The sequence below is a fragment of the Medicago sativa genome, chromosome 6, assembly GCF_051527215.1.
Source record: "Medicago sativa cultivar Bolivia chromosome 6, Bolivia_mono, whole genome shotgun sequence".
NCBI lineage: Eukaryota > Viridiplantae > Streptophyta > Magnoliopsida > Fabales > Fabaceae > Medicago > Medicago sativa.
This window is the reverse complement of record NC_140754.1, coordinates 5,365,195-5,384,393: the sequence shown is the minus strand read 5'-3', so window position 1 is coordinate 5,384,393 and position 19,199 is coordinate 5,365,195. Positions and strand designations below refer to the sequence as shown.

General features: G+C 34.3%; 1 protein-coding gene and 1 long non-coding RNA gene across 2 annotated transcripts; both read left to right on the top strand.

Annotated features, from left to right (window-relative positions):
* Nucleotides 1–5,440: 5,440 nt before the first annotated feature.
* On the top strand, nucleotides 5,441–10,590 carry LOC146912277 (methyltransferase). Its single transcript, XM_085720382.1, has 9 exons — nucleotides 5,441–5,693; nucleotides 5,963–6,066; nucleotides 6,428–6,529; nucleotides 7,614–7,718; nucleotides 8,066–8,170; nucleotides 8,304–8,442; nucleotides 9,241–9,356; nucleotides 9,445–9,501; nucleotides 10,195–10,590. The coding sequence occupies exons 1-9, from the start codon at nucleotides 5,540–5,542 to the stop codon at nucleotides 10,294–10,296; spliced, it is 984 nt and encodes a 327-aa protein (XP_085576508.1). The 5' UTR covers nucleotides 5,441–5,539; the 3' UTR covers nucleotides 10,297–10,590.
* Nucleotides 10,591–17,073: 6,483 nt separating this feature from the next.
* On the top strand, nucleotides 17,074–18,551 carry LOC146912276 (uncharacterized). The gene is made up of 3 exons (XR_015016392.1): nucleotides 17,074–17,754; nucleotides 17,840–17,896; nucleotides 18,258–18,551. It is a non-coding gene; the product is annotated as an uncharacterized LOC146912276 (long non-coding RNA).
* Nucleotides 18,552–19,199: the final 648 nt, after the last annotated feature.

Below are 19,199 nucleotides of genomic sequence, written 5' to 3'. Positions count from 1 at the left end.
ATAACCAATTGGAAATTCTTCTAAACTTTTTATCTAATAACCAATTGATACCTAAACATATTCATCCAATATTTAACAGGAACATGGTAAAATTAAAACGCAAGAAGGCAATATAAAACGTACGTACGAATATGTCATAGAAATAGGAAAATGTGCGGAACATACATGTCATAATAGTACATCATCATCATCATACTCAAAAAATACATAAAAAATCCTAATAATAATAAGCCCTGCTGCCTACCCTGCCTCTGCTGCCACCTGCGCCGCCTGGAAATCTGATAAGTAACGGCAGGGCCAGTAGCACTAGCTATCCGCATGACCTCCTGGACAATCTCCTCTTTGGTCATCTCGGCTTGCCTGGCCAAAATATCATTAGCTTTGTGCGCCACATCCCGGACGATCGTCAGTGTGTCAGACATCTCCCTAGCATGCTCCTCCTCTATGATCTGCTCCACGTTCGCCGGCCTGGGAGGAGATCCTTCATCAGGTGGGAGAATGCGAGGGTGAGAGACTTTGGCATACCAAGCCATGTAGCCAGGAGCATGCTGCCATGGTCTCTCACACCCATCTCCCCAATCAGCGACTAACCAAGCAACTGCGTCCATCAACACAGTGGTCAGCAACTGCGTAGTAGGCACCGGAGGGACAGCTGAAGGATGTATGGGAATGTCCTGGACAAAGGAGAACTGCCTCTTCACCCGCTCAGGTAAATGACGGTACACCCTCTCCTTCCCGCACATGAGCCATCCCCAGTAAGTGCACATGATCTGAAATGGGTGCACATCTCTGTGATCACCATAAGTAGAAAACCTGACGTCATCCACCTCGATGCGATCCAGGTGTGAGCGGTAATGGTGCACATTCGTATGCCCTCTGCTAGGAAGCCATCTCCCAGCACATGGTCTCCGCGGATCCCACTCCGGGTTAGGCCTCCTTGTGTAAGGACCTGGCAAATGCTCCAAAATCCATCCCTGCAACAAAATAAATAATACACACAAAAATAATTATTCAAGTTAAATATTCAATAAATCTAAAACATTACATTATAAAAGAATCTAACATGATAATAGAAATTAAGATAAATATTAAATTATTACCATAAAAAGAGTCGTAGAGCCAGCCATCGTTCTGTTATTCAAGATAACAGAATCATCCAGATAATCATACAGGTAGGCTAAGGTCATCCCTCCCCATGACCACTTCCCAATCGCCCCCAAGTCCGCCATGCAATCAAGATATATCAAGTCGATGTGTCTGTTCGTTTTGTTAGTGAACAGCGCACAACCGAAGAGATATAGAAGGAAACTCCTCACACACCATGCCCTCCTCCTGGCTCTCTCCTGCAGCTCCTCCCTAATCTGTGGCTCCTCAAGCCGTCTAGCCTCTGTCAGGTGCCCCTCATAAACCCGCTTCAGTGCGGGATAACTGATATGACCAGCAGAGTCAGTCCTAACCTCAGCCCTGGCATCAGCATCTGACATGCCCAACAACCTGGTCATCATATCAATCGAACGGTCCCAATCCATCGCCTCGTCATGCTCCAGCATGCGGTCGTGAATAGGAATGTGCAGGAGATTATGCACATCGTCTAAAGTAATCGTCATCTCCCCCACAGGTAGATGAAAACTACTAGTCTCCGTGTGCCACTTGTCGCAGAGAGCACATATCACTGCATGGGTCACAGTGGAATACCCAGTGTGTATCAAATCATGGAGGCCAGACCCCTCCACATGCTCCTAAAACCACCTCAAACCCGGCTGCGGCTTATCAAGCTCTTTCAACCTTTTCCCTGCATTTATGCTCTTGTAACCCACTTCATCATGCCACATCTGAAATTCAAATTAATTAAGACATTGTCACTATTTTAAATAAAAAAATCACTTACGCTACATAATATTTAATAACTAAATCACTTACGCTACATTATTTTAACTAATTAAATCACTTACGCTACATATTATTTAACAATTAAAACACTTACGCTACATTATTTTAAATAAATAAATCACTTACGCTACATAATATTTAATAACTAAATCACTTACGCTACATTATTTTAAATAAATAAATCACTTACGCTACATAATATTTAATAACTAAATCACTTACGCTACATTATTTTAACTAACTAAATCACTTACGATACATAATATTTAATAACTAAATCACTTACGCTACATTATATATTAAATAATCACTTTAAAGAATTTTAAACAATTTAAACACTTATATTATTATGGTTCACCCAAAGAGGGTTCGCCACGTGCCTCGCGTAGTCGGACAATAGTGTCGTGGTCTCAGGTCCTCCAGGAAAGGGAGGCTATCCAGCAGGATACGGCGATATCAACGGAAGACGACGTCGTCGTCGCTGAGTCAGGGGCTCAGGCTCACCCTCAGGAATAACATTATCTGCCTCAAGATAATCCTCCATAACATCATGTGGCACCCCTTCATCCTTTGCCTGCGGCGACTGAAAAAACATCCTATCCTCCTCCATCCGATCATAGCCAACAAAACCCTCATCCGCATACCCAGCATGATCATGCGCTGGTGTCGGATCAACCACCTGGGAGGAGTCATCCACATGTGCCTGTGAGCCCTCTCCATGTATCATCGGGTCCCTGCGCTTCCGAGGCTTAGGGACATACGGGTTTTGATCCCCCTTTTCTCTCCGAGTACTAGCGGTACTCGCCTCTTTAGCTTTCCGCATCCTATCCTCTCTAATAACCCGCTGCCGCTCATCCTCATCCCTAGCCATATCTGTTCAAAACAAATTTAAAAAACACAAATAAGTTGCCAAAAAATTATATACTTATAAGGCATTTAACATGTACATATTCACATAACATATACATATTTCGCTTAGGCATTTCACATTTCACATATTCACATATTCAACTTAGACATTTCACATATTTAAAAAAAACCATATTAATATAAGTTTGAAAATCCAACCATATTAATTCAAGTTAGACATTTCACATTTCACATATTCAAAATCCAACATAACATATATACATTATTAAATTAAACATATTTCGAAAAAGATCACAAATTATAATAATTATAACATATATACATTATTAAATTTAACATATTTGGAAAAAAAATCACAAAAAAAGCAAGATTATTTCACTTAGGCATTTCATCAAACACCTTAATTGCATTTTAAAATACTAGCACAATTAGTGTTAATTCAACATAAAATTCAACATAAAATTCAACTACATTGTACCTAAACCTAATCTAAACAACAATGTCAGCATAAACAAGCCTAAACAACATCTAATTCTATCATAATTTGCAATTTTTAAACCTAACCTAAACCTAACCTAAACCCTAAACATTTTGCTAAAATTATGAAAACTAACAACTTAAACAGCCTACATTACATGTAAATGGGAAGAAAGGTACTTACTTGTTAATTACTTGAAGAAATTTGCCTCAAATCCGTGCAATTGAAGTTGGGGTCAAGTTGGTTTTGTGTTGGTTTGAACTTGGAACCAGAAACTGGAAGTGTTCTGCGTTCTTAACATACAGAACTCAGCGGCAGTTAACTGCCGCTAGCCTCCAGCGGTTGTTAACTGCCGGCGCATTAACCAGCGGCTGTTAACTGCCGCTGGGGTAAAATCATCATTTACTTGTGTCAATAGGAAGTATTCTATGTCAAAAAAGCAATTTTCAAAAATCAAAAGCCCCCAAGCCCCAAAATTTCTATAAACATTTATTTTTTTTAAAAAACTTTTTTATTTAAAAAAAAATTTACCCAAAAAAAACTTTTTTTTTACCGAAATTTTTTTTACCAAAAAAAAATTAATATGGCCTTTTTTAGGCCCACAAATAAGTAGATTTTATAGTGGGCTTGACCCCAAATAATTTTGTTCAGTTAAGGGGCTTTAATTTAGTGGGCTTGGTGGGGGCTTTTTTAAGTGGACTTTGAAATTTGAGGTTCTATTGACACCTCTACTTAGGTCAAAGGTCCAATTGGTTTGTTAATTCATACACCCCATGCTATACATGTGTGGTCACCTTTTAGTTTGTTAAATTTTTTTTTTCGTTTGTTTAAATTTGTAACCCTTTTCTTTGGTCAATAATATTAGTTCATACAAACATGTTTTCTGTTTTTTTTTTTTTGGGTATAGACACATATTTTGGTTTTATTCTCTTTACTAACCACTAATTGATCAATAGTTGTAATAATACACTACTTGACTCAATTAATAAAAAACCACAATTTATTTCAAATGACTCCAAATAAATATTAAATTAATAAAAATAGATAAAACATAATTGGATAGACTCTAAAAATATGATATGACAGACTGTCATCACAACCCCAAACTTGAGCTGTTACTCGTCCTCAGAGAACAAAATATTAAATAAAAAATGAAAGCAAAATAACAGATTTACCTCACCAATAATAACCTTAAAGTTCATCTTCGGACCTGTATTTTGATGAATGGTTTGCTTTACCAACAACCTTATGCACAACTTCTCACACAAGTTTGAAAAAGGCTTTCCACAATCGACACGCTTGTATGTCATATTGGCGTAGACTTGAAAAGTTTCTAAACTGTCAATCAAAGTCAATATCAAGTACACACTTTAAAATCTTTTGAGGTTATAACGAGACTTAGGTAAATATGGGTAATTTTTAGGAAGATAGGTTTAGGCTCTGTTTGGTAAAATTAGCTGATAGCTGATAGCTTTTAGCTGATAAGCTAGTTGAAGTGTTTGGTAAAATTAGCTGATAGCTTTTGCTTTGAATAATAAGGGTAAATATGGAAGGAAAAATGAGAAGCTAAAAGCTATAAGCTCAAAAGCTACTTGAAGTAGCTTCTGAAAAATAGCTTATAAGCTCCTGAAATAAGCTATAAGCTCGTTGTACCAAACAGAGCTTTTGTGTTACCAAACAGAGCTTTTTTTGTCAAATGAGCTTATAAGCTAAAAGCTAAGAACTAAAAGCTCTTTTTTTGGGTTTACCAAACAGAGCCTTAATTAAAAGAAATGGAGTTAAGCATAACCTACATTGCTGAAGAATGAAAACATTGTTAACCAGTTACCCGTAAGAGATAAATTTTTTAAACCTCTTAAGTTCTCTAGTACCACCCTTACCACACACTTTAATCTTGTTAGTTCAAACAACACCTCCAAACTTAAAATTTAACATACAACCTACAGGTGATGACATTAATGATATTAGTCAACCACAATATTATAAGTGACTTTCTTCTTTCTTTTTCATAAGATTTTTTTGTTTTGTTGTACATTTGCGACATTATATTTGATCAATGTCACTAATATCACCGATCATATTATCATCCAAGTGATATCCTACAACCTACGTAGCTTAACTCAACCTGGGTCCTTTTTTCCCCTTGCAGTAGCCTTTGGCGGTCATTTTATCCTTAACTCAACAGAACACAACTGCTTTCTCACTACGGTCGTGTTCCAACATCTTCAACAATTTCAATTTCAATTTCACACTCACAAAACCAAAACCAAAAAAACACCTTTCATTTCGCAACAACAAACAATGTCTGTTTTGTCCCCTCCAACACACTCACCACTTCTTCTCAACACCAAAACCAATCATCTTTCTTCATCTTATTCTTCACCTTCTTCTCTTCTTCCTCTTCTTACCTTTACCTCCAAACCCTCTTCTTCACTCACCTTCTTCTCTTCTTCAAGTAAGTTAATCATCTTTCATCTCTGTAACACCGACACTTCTGATTAAAAACATGTCCAGTGTTCCACACCTGTCAGTGTGCGACACGAACACATATAATTACATTCAATTATGTTATTTTATCGAATAATTACCGGTGTCGACTTGTTAGTTGTATGTGTCAATGCTTCATAGTTCATCATTGCTGATTTTGAAGGAAAAAAAAAGTTTTTTAATGATTTTTTGTGGTTTAAAATGATGGGTTTTTTGTGTTTGTTGAATATTTTGCAGAATCAGGAAATGGGTTGGCGAGTGAAGAGAAAAAAATCTTACTTGAACGGTATGGTTATGATGTTGATGCTGATGACTACTTTTCTCAATCTTCTTCTCCAAAGGTTTTGCATTTTTTTTTTCCTCTTTCTGTTTTTATATGATTGTAAATTTCTATAATATTGTAAGTTACAACTTTTATAAGGGCTGTTTGAATTGCATTTCTGCTTAATTTTTCAATTCGAATTAGTTTATGTTGTTGATTTATGAACAAGTGCTTATATGATTGAAGTTGAGATAGTTATTGAAAAAGTTGAAATGCAGTAGCTTATTTTAGTTTATACAACAAGATGTTATTTAAAAATAGTGTATGTGTAAAGATTTCTTTCACTGTCATAAAATCACATATGATTGGTTGCGATTTGCTGACTTTTTGTTTCGTGAATTTTGTCGTGTTTTGTTTTTTTATGTGGTGCAACTATTTAGTCCAAGAGGAAGAAGGAGAAGCAAAAGACGAGAGGAGGGAAACAAGGGCAGGATCCACCTGAGGAACCTAAGCCTCCTCGTACGACACATAAATTGCTTCAGGTAATCTCATTTTAACACTTGGAAGTGCTAATTGACAAGGAAAATAAAAATTTGTGCACGCCCACGTGTGTGTTGATGGATAGATTGCCGTGAAGTTGGTTAAACTTTTCTAAAAGAACGTGAAAGTGATACATCCCGAGTGAAGCATGCCTTACTTTTTAGAGGAGCTTAGTCATTGAAAATAGAAGTGATCGAATGTTCTTAAGTGTCGGTCCTAGCTCCTGCACTGAGCTTAGTCACGTTTCCCTATCATTTCATTCACTGTTCAAACAAACAATGTTATGGACACTTTATTCTGCTCCATTACAAAAAATATGAGATTTAAAAGCATACACTGTCAGTGTAAATCAATTTTACATGGCCATCCAATACGAGTTATTTATTTTGTCACTTCATATCATGACTTTTAAGATTAATTTACAAGACTGAATTGACGTGTCAAAACGGTTGATTCTTATTGGACACATGCGTGAAGTTGTTTTACATCGACAGTGCATCCCCTTTAAACTCATAAAATATCCAACAGTATGACGACAATATTGCTCTATCTCATCCATCATTACCTAGGGCTTTCTGATAGTTAATACTTGAGGCTGCTGCATCTATTCAAGTTGTAAACCAAATCCTTTGAGCTTATCATCAACGTATCAAACTTTATCACTTGAACATTTTACTGTTTCATTTTAATCTGAATGTCATGTTCGAGTAGTTAGCTTATATGGAAAATTATATCAAATAGTCTGAAAAAATGTTATCTTCGTTAACTGATGTCAACGTCTCTTCAGTTTATCGTATGCCTTTTAACACCCGTTGCATCAAAGCATTAAAACCTATAAGGGTATACCATCTTAATTTAGCATATGTTTGGATGCGTGGCTGTAAACTTTTTCTTGCGTCCCTAAGCTATTCCACCATAAATTTGTAGAAGCAACAGAACCAAGCTTCTATGTCAACATGGTTTTTGACCGTGATTTGTGCACGCGCTGCAGGGCCAAATACATACTTACTGGCTTTGAACTTAATAGAAATTTGTTTTTGGGTACAATGAAGTTATGTCTGACATTTATTTCCAACGACTACATAGGTTATTGGAGGAACAGCTCGAAGAACAAAGCTACTCTCACCAAAGAGCATGGATGTACGCCCCATGATGGAGGTCGTGAAAGGTGCAGCCTTTGATATATTACAGGTACCAGTTGCAAGTGTTATCTCGTATATTACTTAGACGATGTTTGGATAAACAACTCAATTAAGCGCTTATAGCATAAACGCTTCTCATATAAGAGCTTATCATGGAGAGTTTATGGAAAAAGCTGAAAACAGCTTATGGACTTATCATAAGCTGTTTCCACAAGCTCTCCTAAGCAGTCTCACAAGGACTCACCTCAATAGATAATCTTAAATAAGTCAATCTAAGCAGATCCTTAGTACACTTGTTTGCTTATTAACTATTGATATTGAGTTTCATCTAGTTTATAGAATTTCTTTGCTGCAACTTTCTTGTTTATGGTAATGATTTTGTTTTATAATGCCAAGGCGGCTGGTGGCAGTCCTGCATCCTTGAGACCTGGACGCTGGTTAGACTTGTATAGTGGTACCGGTTCTGTTGGAATTGAAGCACTTAGCCGAGGATGCTCTGAGGTATTCATGTTTTCAATGAGCGGTTTGCAATCAATATCTTAATTAAGTTCTTCAGATATTCCCTTTTACAATGCATTTTTTTTTTCTTCCTGGAGTCTTGATTATGTGATTTTAACAAAAGCAAACATTTTAGGTGCATTTTGTTGAGATGGATCCTTGGGTTGTATCAGATGTTTTGCGTCCAAACTTAGAGGTGACTGGATTCATTGACGAATCAGTCATACACACTGTCCGTGTTGAGAAATTTTTCGAACGTGCTGAGCAATTTGTAGGCATGTATATCTTTTTTCCTTTTAACTTCATTTTACACATATCCGCATTGCATCTTCAGTCCACAACCCTTACTACTGGAACAAAAGGGTTGTGGTTATGTAATGATTTAAAACTTCCTCTTTACCAGCCCAAATTTAAAAAAACATTTATGGCTTGAGATTATTGTTGTCAATCGCGGGATCATGAAAAACAGTGGTTTGTTCGAATTGCGGGATGCCAGTGCTATAGCGCTTCTATGGCTGCTATCTGACAATTGCATAACAATAGTGATTTGTTCAAACCTCGCTAAGCAATAGCCTATAACAGCTTTATAGTACTGTTGAGGTATGCCTCTATTTGACAACACTGCTTGAAATGTGAAATGCTGAACAAAGGAATTATTAGAAAAGGTTCTGGAAGAAGCATTTTTATGGATTTCTGTTTGTAGCTATTAAGAATTTTGTTCAACGAAATGCAATAAATATTCCAAGGTTCTGCCTGAGTCTCTTGCAAATATGCCAGACTGCCTACAATAGAGCTATAATGTATCCACAAACATTTTTTTGACATCTAAAATCATCATCTAACATGGTATTTGATAGTTTTTATTTTTTATATTAGTTTTTTTTCTCTCCTTGAATAAACCTGACACTTACTTGATTGAGATGTATTTTTTATGGTGTCTGACATATAATGTCTATTTTTTATGTTAAATATCAGTGGTCTAATGTATCCAACCGTATCGTCAAAAGAAAGTATGGTAAGAAAAATTTTCAAGGAAATTTCTGATTTTGTAAATATGAATTGTTCACATGCAGGAAATAATGGCACATTTGATTACATTAGTGTCACCCCTCCATATGCCGAAGTTGATTATGCAGTTCTGATGAGGCTGATTTCGGAATCACCCTTTGTTGGCGATGACACTTTTATTGTATGTATTATTTTCTTACTTTCTTATTCATGGTCTAAATAGTTTTCTGGTTACTAATTTTACATTGAACTCTCATGTTTCTATCTAGGTCGTTGAGTATCCTTCGAAAACCGACATGCTGGAATCTTGCGGACCCCTTGTTAAGGTAATTCAAGTAATCAAAAGTAGTACTGTGTTTGCAATGTTGCAAAACATGCAAAATTTTGTGGATTCTTGTTGCACCACATATGTCAAGTTATCTCTATAGTCAATATCAGTGGTGGTTGCTGCAATTGCGGCAGTGCATGGCAAAGCAGAGGTTAGACGCTACACATAACGCCGTGCCAGAGCAGATCTGTGTTGCGGTTGTAGTGCTGCTCATGGTTGCAAAATCTCAGAAAGCCAAAAATAAAAAATGTCCTTTGTTTTTAGCCATTTAGGGTTATATTTTTGGACCTTTAGTCTTTTTGAACCGTTTAGGGTTTTTGACTTCCACGACCTCTCCTCAGTTCTCTTTCGCGACCTCTGCTCTCCACTGCTAGACTGTGACTTTGCTGCCGTGCTACTCCGACGCTACTTTTTCTCATCTGTTCTCTGCGCGACCTAATTTCTTCTGAATCTCGCTATTTTTTTCTCCCTAGACTTTGACGTAGGAGTTTTATGCCGCTACACCTCTATAGCACCAACAAGGTCATCAGCTACAGTACACTACGCTAGATGTCATTGACTACATAGAAATTATTTGCCAACCATCGAGTTTTATTAAAATTCTTTTGACTTACTATTACGAATTTTATATACTTTAGTTTGATGATATGTTCCCAGTTTAAGTTCTGTAAGTGTTTGTTTTGAACTACAGATAACCGATAGGCGGTTTGGCCGGACACTCGTGGCAATTTATGGACCAACATGGGCTCAAAAGAAGAGAAAATCAAACATCCAAAAAACACAATTGAAGTGAAATCTGATAAACTTGCTGTTTGAATGTTCAAAATGTTACATGAGTTAGCAGGATTTTGTTACTTGAAAATTAAGGAATTACATTATAGCATAGTGATGATTCACTCTAGTGATAAAGCAAAGTCAATCAAAGTCAATAAACTAGTTATTCATTTGATTAGTTAACACTTAAAATGCTTGTGTCCAATGTTTAAAAAACCGGACCGAGTCAGTCTGTCCAATTAGAAACCGGCCAGTATGCTGGTTGGTTTGGTCCTAGTTACTCCCTATATTGCAGCCTGGTTGACCTGTATTGCACCCTTGAACCACAATTGGTTAAATCGTTTCTTTTTTGTCGCAATTTTTTTAATTTTTACATTTTAACTAATTCATCATTCTATTAAACCTATTGAACTATGATCAAAGATCTTACGGATTCAATTTCTAGTTTGGTTATTAAAACATTGTGTCCATAGAATGGTGCCTCAAGTTTAGATACTATAACTAGGTGAATAACATGAATATATCACTAGTTGAATCTATGCTTAAGATCTAACACTTTTATCTCTGAAAAGAAGCATAGATTATCAAAAGATGGTGCATCATACTTTCTTCAGATTGTTATCAGTGTTTAATTAAATAATAAATTTTTTATATTACAGTTGATTAGGACAATCATCATACACAATCAAATTTGTGTTTCCACAACTATCAAGATTAGCCAACTCATTGGCACACATAACTCCCAGTTTCTTTCCAAAAGTTGTCGATTTTTCTAAACTAATCTCCATCCATTAGCATTCTCTCGATGACTGACTCTGAATCAATGAACACCTCAACCGACCTGAGTCCTTGATCAAAATCAGCTGTAAATAGGCTTGAACTATGTGCAATGTCTAATCTAACAATATTAACATTGTCATTTCCTGACACTATACCTATTTTGCATAAGCTCAAAAATGGGATCCAAACCTTTCCTGGCACTATACCTATTTTGCATAAGCTCAAAAATGGGCTATTTGAGTCGAAACCATTCCTAGCCCGTAGTCTTATTCCTCTGACCTTTGAAGTTTGACTTCTAGATCTGACTCCTCTAAAATGGACAACCCACACTATACCCTAGAGGTGAAATACTTGTTTGGATATAAATCCAAATAAAATATGTTTGGGTACACTCACATAGGTACACAAAATTTGAAGAGAAAATAATTAAATAGTGTTAAATATTGCGACTAAATTATTTTTCTTTTAATTTTTCCCTAACCAAATATTTTTTGACCTTTGAAGTTTGACTTCTAGATCTGACTCCTCTAAAATGGACAACCCACACTATACCCTAGAGGTGAAATACTTGTTTGGATATAAATCCAAATAAAATATGTTTGGGTACACTCACATAGGTACACAAAATTTGAAGAGAAAATAATTAAATAGTGTTAAATATTGCGACTAAATTATTTTTCTTTTAATTTTTCCCTAACCAAATATTTTTTATTTGGGTTTGTGACTATGTAAGACTTGCTCGACCCTATGTAGATAATATCAAAGTTAATTGAAAAACACAAATATATTAATAAACAATAATAGTAACATTGATATAATTGGCGCTGAATTAAGAGTATGAAGCATGATGAGATTTAATTTAATAAGGTGGAAATTCGCAGGAAATGAGTTTGAATTCATAGTTCAGATTGAATAAGGTGGAAAATCGTGAATCGATGACGTATCACCATAGTTGAATTGAGTTTGAATTCATGGTTCATGTAGAAAATTGCGAATACATGTACACATATTGACATAGATAAGGTATATAGAAATCGCATATTGTCATGGAACCATTTTTTTTTTTAAAGATAAAACTAATAACATCTTTTCAATATTCATCCTACACAGAACTTTTTTGTAACCATTTCTTTTTCTTTTTTTTTTAATCCTTGTCAAATCTCTTTTTGGAACTACCTACTACCACCACGAAAATAAAACTGAATAACCTAATATCTCCACCACCAAACTATTGAAAAGGAATGTCTTTTGCTCTCCATCGTATTCTAGTCGAAGTATAAGCACAACCGAGGATATTAATATTTTTTTCCATCCTATCTATATTAACTTGTATTCCTATAAGTTCTTATCACGGCAGTCATTAGTTCGATACTTGGCGCGGGTATTATTGTTGCCATTATTTGGAGCATAGTTCGGTATTGATCATCCTAAAATCTAAAAGTGTAGTCCTTCGAGAATTTCTATTTGTATTTAATATTTGTTGTGTTACAATTTTTTGAAATAAATCAAAAAAAATTCTATCAAATTTTCACCCAACACCCTTTCATGATGACCACTTCCTCTTCAACAATATGTTTTAGAGACAAGTCAGATTCAACATCAATGTGTGGGAGAAAATATGAGGTAACGGCAAAATCAATATAATGTGCGGAAGAATCAGAGACATGCCACACTTCACTTTAACGTTATACGGGTCAAGTACAAGACCAATATATATCGCAGTTCATAAACACACTTTGGGTCAAAATATGGGGCCAGCAATAAAATCAAAATACACGTTGCGAAACATCAGAGACGTATCGTACACTAAGTCAGTCAACAAGACTATACATCAATTCACGCAACGTCAACAACCAACTTGGACCGTATGCATTGATTGTTTTTTTTTTATTTTTTATTATTATACTTAATTGTAAGTACATATGTTTTATATGTGCAGGACAAGGAATAAAACAATATTGATTGTTTTTGTATTATATTATAATCGTTCTCATCTTAATACCGTATTATATTCTTTTTGTATATCTTTGATATCTTTTTTTCCTGAGTTACTCTATTCCGTTATACAACAAACATATGTGATTTTGAAGTTGGTTCATTTTTAATACAATTTTCTTTTATAGTTTGCGAAAATTTACACATTATTATTTTTATTTAAATACTAGTTTTACCCCTTACATTTTGTTACAATTAAAAATAAAAAATCAATGAATCAAACTTAGGGAACACGAAAGATCATCAAACAAAAACAAAACGTTACACGTTTTTATTTTGAAGAAAAAATGTTACGCTTTTAAATTATTTTGAAGAAAAAATGTTACGCTTTTAAATATTTATGCTTATTTATGCTTTTTTTAATCATGTTGAGTATTTTTTTTAGGGGTATCATGTCGAGTATTAAAATGTTAATACAAAAATAAATGTATTAAACAAAAAGTGTTACGCTTTTAACGAATATTTATGCTTATTTATGCTTTTTTTAATCATGTTGAGTATTTTTTTTAGGGGTATCATGTCGAGTATTAAAATGTTAATACAAAAATAAATGTATTAAACAAAAAGTGTTACGCTTTTAACGATGTTGAGTATTTGAATAAGTGGGATGTTCGAGGTTCGAACCTCGGCCTTACATATATTATGCAATGTCTGTATTTGAATAAGTGGGATGTTCGAGGTTCGAACCTCGGCCTTACATATATTATGCAATGTTTCTACCAATAGAGTTAAACTCACGGATACATTACTTCTAAGTCTTTTACTCTAAATACCGCAATTTTTAATATATATATATATATATATATATATATATATATATATATATATATATTTAAGTTCTATTTTTAATATATATGTGTGTGTATTTTTTTTAGGGGTGTGTACATATTTATATTTAATTAAGGCAACATTAAAAATAGTTTAGATCCTCACTAACTAAAACATTTTAAAAAAAAAAGACATATTGATACCATAGACTTATTTTAAAAAATGTAGTAATACTAAAAAAAACAAAAAAAAATTCCAACCCTCATAGCCGGCGGACTAGACCGCCAATAACGTTACCAACACTTATTTTATTGACAAAACGCCACCGCCCATTATCCGTGAGTAATTGAAAATTACCAATAGATTTTGTACTATAGTGGCGGAAGTAGGCCACCATTAAATCATGAATTTTCTTGTTGAGATCAAGTTTTGTATTTCTTTATCTTGATTGAATTGATTTATTGGTATTTGAATTTGGATTTTCTTTTAGCAAATAGAAATAATTTGAAGATTATTCTTTCGAGATTTAAAAAAAGGAGAAGCATAAATATGGTTGAAAAAACATTCAATTGAAAATTATGCATGTTAGAATATCTTTTATTAATATAATTGATAATAATAGACACCATATAATGTTTTTCTCTTTCTTCTATTAAAACCAAAATTCCCCAAAGCTAATCACAATACCTATCGCATTTTTCAGCTTAAAAAGTATTTTTTAACAAAATAAATTTTCAGAAAACTTCAAAACATAACGAAAACATTAAAAATGATTTTTTTTTAAATCTTAAATAAATGGAAGGAGTAAAAGTTGGGTGATCATGAAGTATACTAAACTCATATCAACTACATGTCACATGTAAATTTGCTTTTATTTTGCTTTTGATTTTTGTTTGTAAAAAGTAAGATGAATTGCATGCATGGTGAAAGATTCAATTCTTATGACTAGCTTGTTATTTAAACTACATGTACATGTTCATGAAAATTCAGAATAACTATACAATCTTTAAATCAAAACTGTTGGAAGGATATTTAAATGACTTTTTAACATATCAATTTCAAATGAGAAACTGAAATGTGTGTCGTTAGGTCATTCAGGTTTCACCAATATATTTACACAACTAAAAAACAAGTAATTATTTATGGTCCTACATTATCATATCAAATCAAATTCTTTTTATATCAATAAAAATTAAACTTGGTACTTTGGAATTTACAATACTCACGTAAGAGTGTAACAAGTCGTTTTGCTTATTTTGATTCAATTTAGACCTGAACAAATGAGAAAAAAAATCAAATAAATTTAATTTATTTCGATTGAATCATCGAATGCATTAGATCATTGGTTTGATTCTTAACAACTCTACACTCACACCATGCACACGAACTACTTATGTTTAACAGTGGGCGTCCTATATAATCAACTAAAATATACATAATCAACTTAGTAGGCCATGATGGTTCAATTATGGGACCAAATCATCATATGGTATCTGCTTAAGGGCTAAGCTAGTGAAGAAATTTCTGCAAACCTCTTAAAACCTACTATTAGTTAAGGAGTATAATTTTAAATAGCACGTACAAAAAGATATTAGAGATAGACTAATTCTATAGTGTATAAGTAAGATATGTTGTATATCATGCATAATTTTTTAATTTTTTTAGAACCAGTCCATAAGTTTCAATCATATCTTACTTGTATGTTGATTATAGCTTTTTGAGCTGTGTTTGAATTGAGTTTCTGCTTAACTTTTCAGTTTGAATTAGGTTTATGTTGATGAATTCAAAGAAGTGTGTATAAGATTGAAGTTTAGATATAATTTTTGATAAAAGTGAAATGCAATAGCTACTTTTAATTTAGGAAAATGCTATTTCTCTAGAAAAATAGCATTAAGAATTTTTCAAGACATAGCTGACAAGTTTTAATTGCATGATTTATTTGTTCACTTCCTATTTTTCAGCCACACCTCCTTGAATTGTGGCAAATAGTGCATTGTGATTGACTGCTCTTTATTCTTGAAGAATTCTTGATGTTATTTTTCTATGGATATAGCATTGCTCTTTAATTTATACAAGACAGTGCTAAATGATGAGGAAAATATGGATATATTTTGTGTGTGTGTGTTTGTGTATGGATGGATTGCTGTGAGGTTGCTTAAACTTTGCCAAAGAAATTGTGAAAGTGTCCGAGGGAAGCGTGCCTTACTTTTTAGAGGAGCATAGTCTATGAAGATCTGACAAGGATACTGCACACGACACTAACACATAGATATAATAATAACTTAACGAAATGTAAGTGATTGAATATAACCATATGTCTTAGTGTCCGACCCTGACACATGTAGAACACCGAACACGTCTTCCATCTGAAGTGTCGGTGCTACATTGAGCTTAGTTTTTCTGTTCTTGTCATGCAAATGTCGTTTAGGATGGCTGCATTTTATGTGTATAAGTTTAAGATGAGAGACATATTTGGATTTTTATCCTATTTACATTATAAGTTTACAACACTACTCTCCTTTGTTTATGAGCTTCATATTTTCCTTCCCAACATGTGGTTTTCTTGATTTTCAGAAAGAGAAAAAATAGTTTTTTGAGGCTGTGAAGTAGAAATATCTGGTCATTTACTAGATGGAGATGAAAGAGATGGAATTGAATCTGATGGTTTTATGGATGCACTTTTAGACCTTTGCTTTTTTCTCTCTTGTGAACTTAGGTTATATTCGAATGAATGGAAACTTATACACTTTTCCAAATAATATGATGAAAACCAAGCTCCCATGTCGACGTGGCTTTCGACTGCAATTTTTGTGAACGAGCCGCGGGACTAAACATATACTTACTGGCTTTGAATTTTATAGAAATTTGTTTTTGGACAGAATGAACTTATGTCTGACATTTACTTCCAACAACCACTTAGGTTATCAGAGGAACAGCTCGAAGAACAAAGCTATTTTCACCAAGTTTAAAAAATGGAGTTAATAGATTTTCATCAAGTTTAAGGAGATTTGCACAAAAAGGTTTTCAATAATTTGTTTTAAATTTTCTCATGTATAATGCACTTTTTTGCGTAATGTCTTTTGATTTTGTGATTTTTAACAAAAGCCAACATTTCAGGTACATTTTGTTGAGATGGATCCTTGGGTTGTATCAGATGTTTTACGTCCAAACTTAGAGGTCACTGGATTCACTGATGATTCAGTTATACACATCCGCGTTGAGAAATTCTTCGAATGTGCAGAGCAATTTGTAGGCATGTACATCTCTTTTCCTTTCAATTTCATTGCACATCCACATTGCATCTATAGTCCACAACCGTAATTCGAGTAGACTCTTCTGGAATAAGGATTGTGGTTACATAATGATTTAAAACTTCCTCTTTACTGGTTTAAATTTAAAAAGATTTATGGTTTGAAATCATTGTTGTTAATGGCTGATCATGAATATTAGTGGTTTGTTCAAACTGTGGTATGGTATGCTACTGTACTATAGCTGTTGACAATACTTTGTACTGAATAGCGTATCACAGAGTAACGGCGATTTATTCAAACTCCGCTACGCTGTAGCGCTATAACATGATAGCCTCCATTTGGCAACACTAATTAAAATACGAAATGCTCTAAGTATTGCTGAACAGAGGAATTATTAGAAAAGGTTTCGGAAGAAGCACTTTTAACAATGTTTTTATGTAGCTATTAAGAATCTTGTTCAAGGAAATGCAATGAATATTTCAAGGTTCTGTATGAGTCTCTTGCAAATATGCAAGACTACCTATTGATCTAACCTTATAGACAAAAGAGAGGATGCTAAGAAAACTGTTTGGTATGGCTCATTTGATTACATTAGTGTCACCCCTCCATATGCCGAAGTTGATTATGCGGTTCTGATGAGGCTGATTTCAGAATCACCCTTTGTTGGCGATGACACTTTTATTGTATGTATTTTCTTACTTTCTTATTCATGGTCTAAATAGTTTTCTTGTTACTAATTTTACATGGAACTCTCATGTTTTTATCTAGGTAGTTGAGTATCCTTCGAAAACCGACATGCTGGAATCTTGCGGACCCCTTGTTAAGGTAATTCAAGTAATATCTGTAGTCAATAGCAGTGGTGGTTGCTGCAATTGCGGCAGTGAGTGGCACAACGGAGGTCAGAGCAGATCTGTGTTGCGGTAGAGAAGCCAAAAGCCAAAAATGTCCCATGTTTTTAGCCACTTAGGGTTATATTTTTGGACCTTTAGTCTTTTTGAACCGTTTAGGGTTTTTGACTTCCATGACCTCTCCTCATTTCTCTTTCGCAACCTCTCCTCTCCACTGCTAGACTGCAACCATCGAGTTTTATTAAAATTCTTTTGACTTACTATTATGAATTTAATATACTGCAGTTTGATGATATGTCAACAGTTTGAGTTATGTAAGTGTTTGTTTTGAACTACAGATAACCGATAGGCAGTTTGGCCGGACACTCTTGGCAATTTATGGATCAACATGGGCTCAAAAGAAGAGAAAAATCAAACATCCAGAAAACACAATTGAAGTGAAGTCTGATAAACTTGCTGTTGGAAGGTTCAAAATGTTACATGAGTTGGCAGGATTTTTTTTTTAAGGATGAGTTGGCAGGATTTTGTTACTTGAAAATTAAGGAATTACATTATAGCATAGTGATGATTCACTGTAGTGATAAAGCAAAGTCAATAAACTAATTATTCATTTGATTAGTTAACACTTAAAATGCTTTTGTCCAATGTTTAAAAATACCAGATCGAGCTGATTGGTTCCACTAGAAACCGGCCAGTTCGTTGGTTGTCCAATTTATATAAAGAATTGATATGAAAAAATTGCTGTATTAAATAATAAAACAGAATGACCAAATATGCCAATGACCAAATACTACATTTCACATTCAATATCACCTATGTTACAATGAAAAAATTCATGTCTCATAATATGTGCCATTACATTTTACATTCAAATGAATCCACTCTATGATGTTATTATGAAAAAATTAATGTCTCATTCTATGTGCATGATACTACATTTATCCACAGAGAGATGTTGCTTTGGCACAATCTCTTAGCACATGTAGAGTTGTTTCAACCTCCTTTCTGCAGTAATCACAGAATGACACACTCGAAGAATACTATTCAGGTTTTGTTGCATTTGTGGATAGAACACAAATGTGCTATTATGCATGTTAATGTTCTCAATACTTCTCTCGCAGCTGCTCAAGTGGTTTCTAACACACTAAGAGAGATCATTTCTCATGAAACTTCGCCCAAAGTTTGAGACTGTCGGAGATGCTTTGTTAAATAGGAACCACGTTCCTCCTTTGGATACTTGTGTTGGCGAACTTCTCAGGAAGGAACAACGTCTGCTCACC

Bases quoted from the DNA above. Each gene is read 5' to 3' on its own strand.
- LOC146912277 (XM_085720382.1), top strand. From the start codon at position 5,540: ATGTCTGTTTTGTCCCCTCCAACACACTCACCACTTCTTCTCAACACC. The intron at 6,067-6,427 runs GTTTTGCATTTT...GCAACTATTTAG, and splicing joins CTCAATCTTCTTCTCCAAAG to TCCAAGAGGAAGAAGGAGAA. The intron at 9,502-10,194 runs GTAATTCAAGTA...TTTGAACTACAG, and splicing joins CTTGCGGACCCCTTGTTAAG to ATAACCGATAGGCGGTTTGG.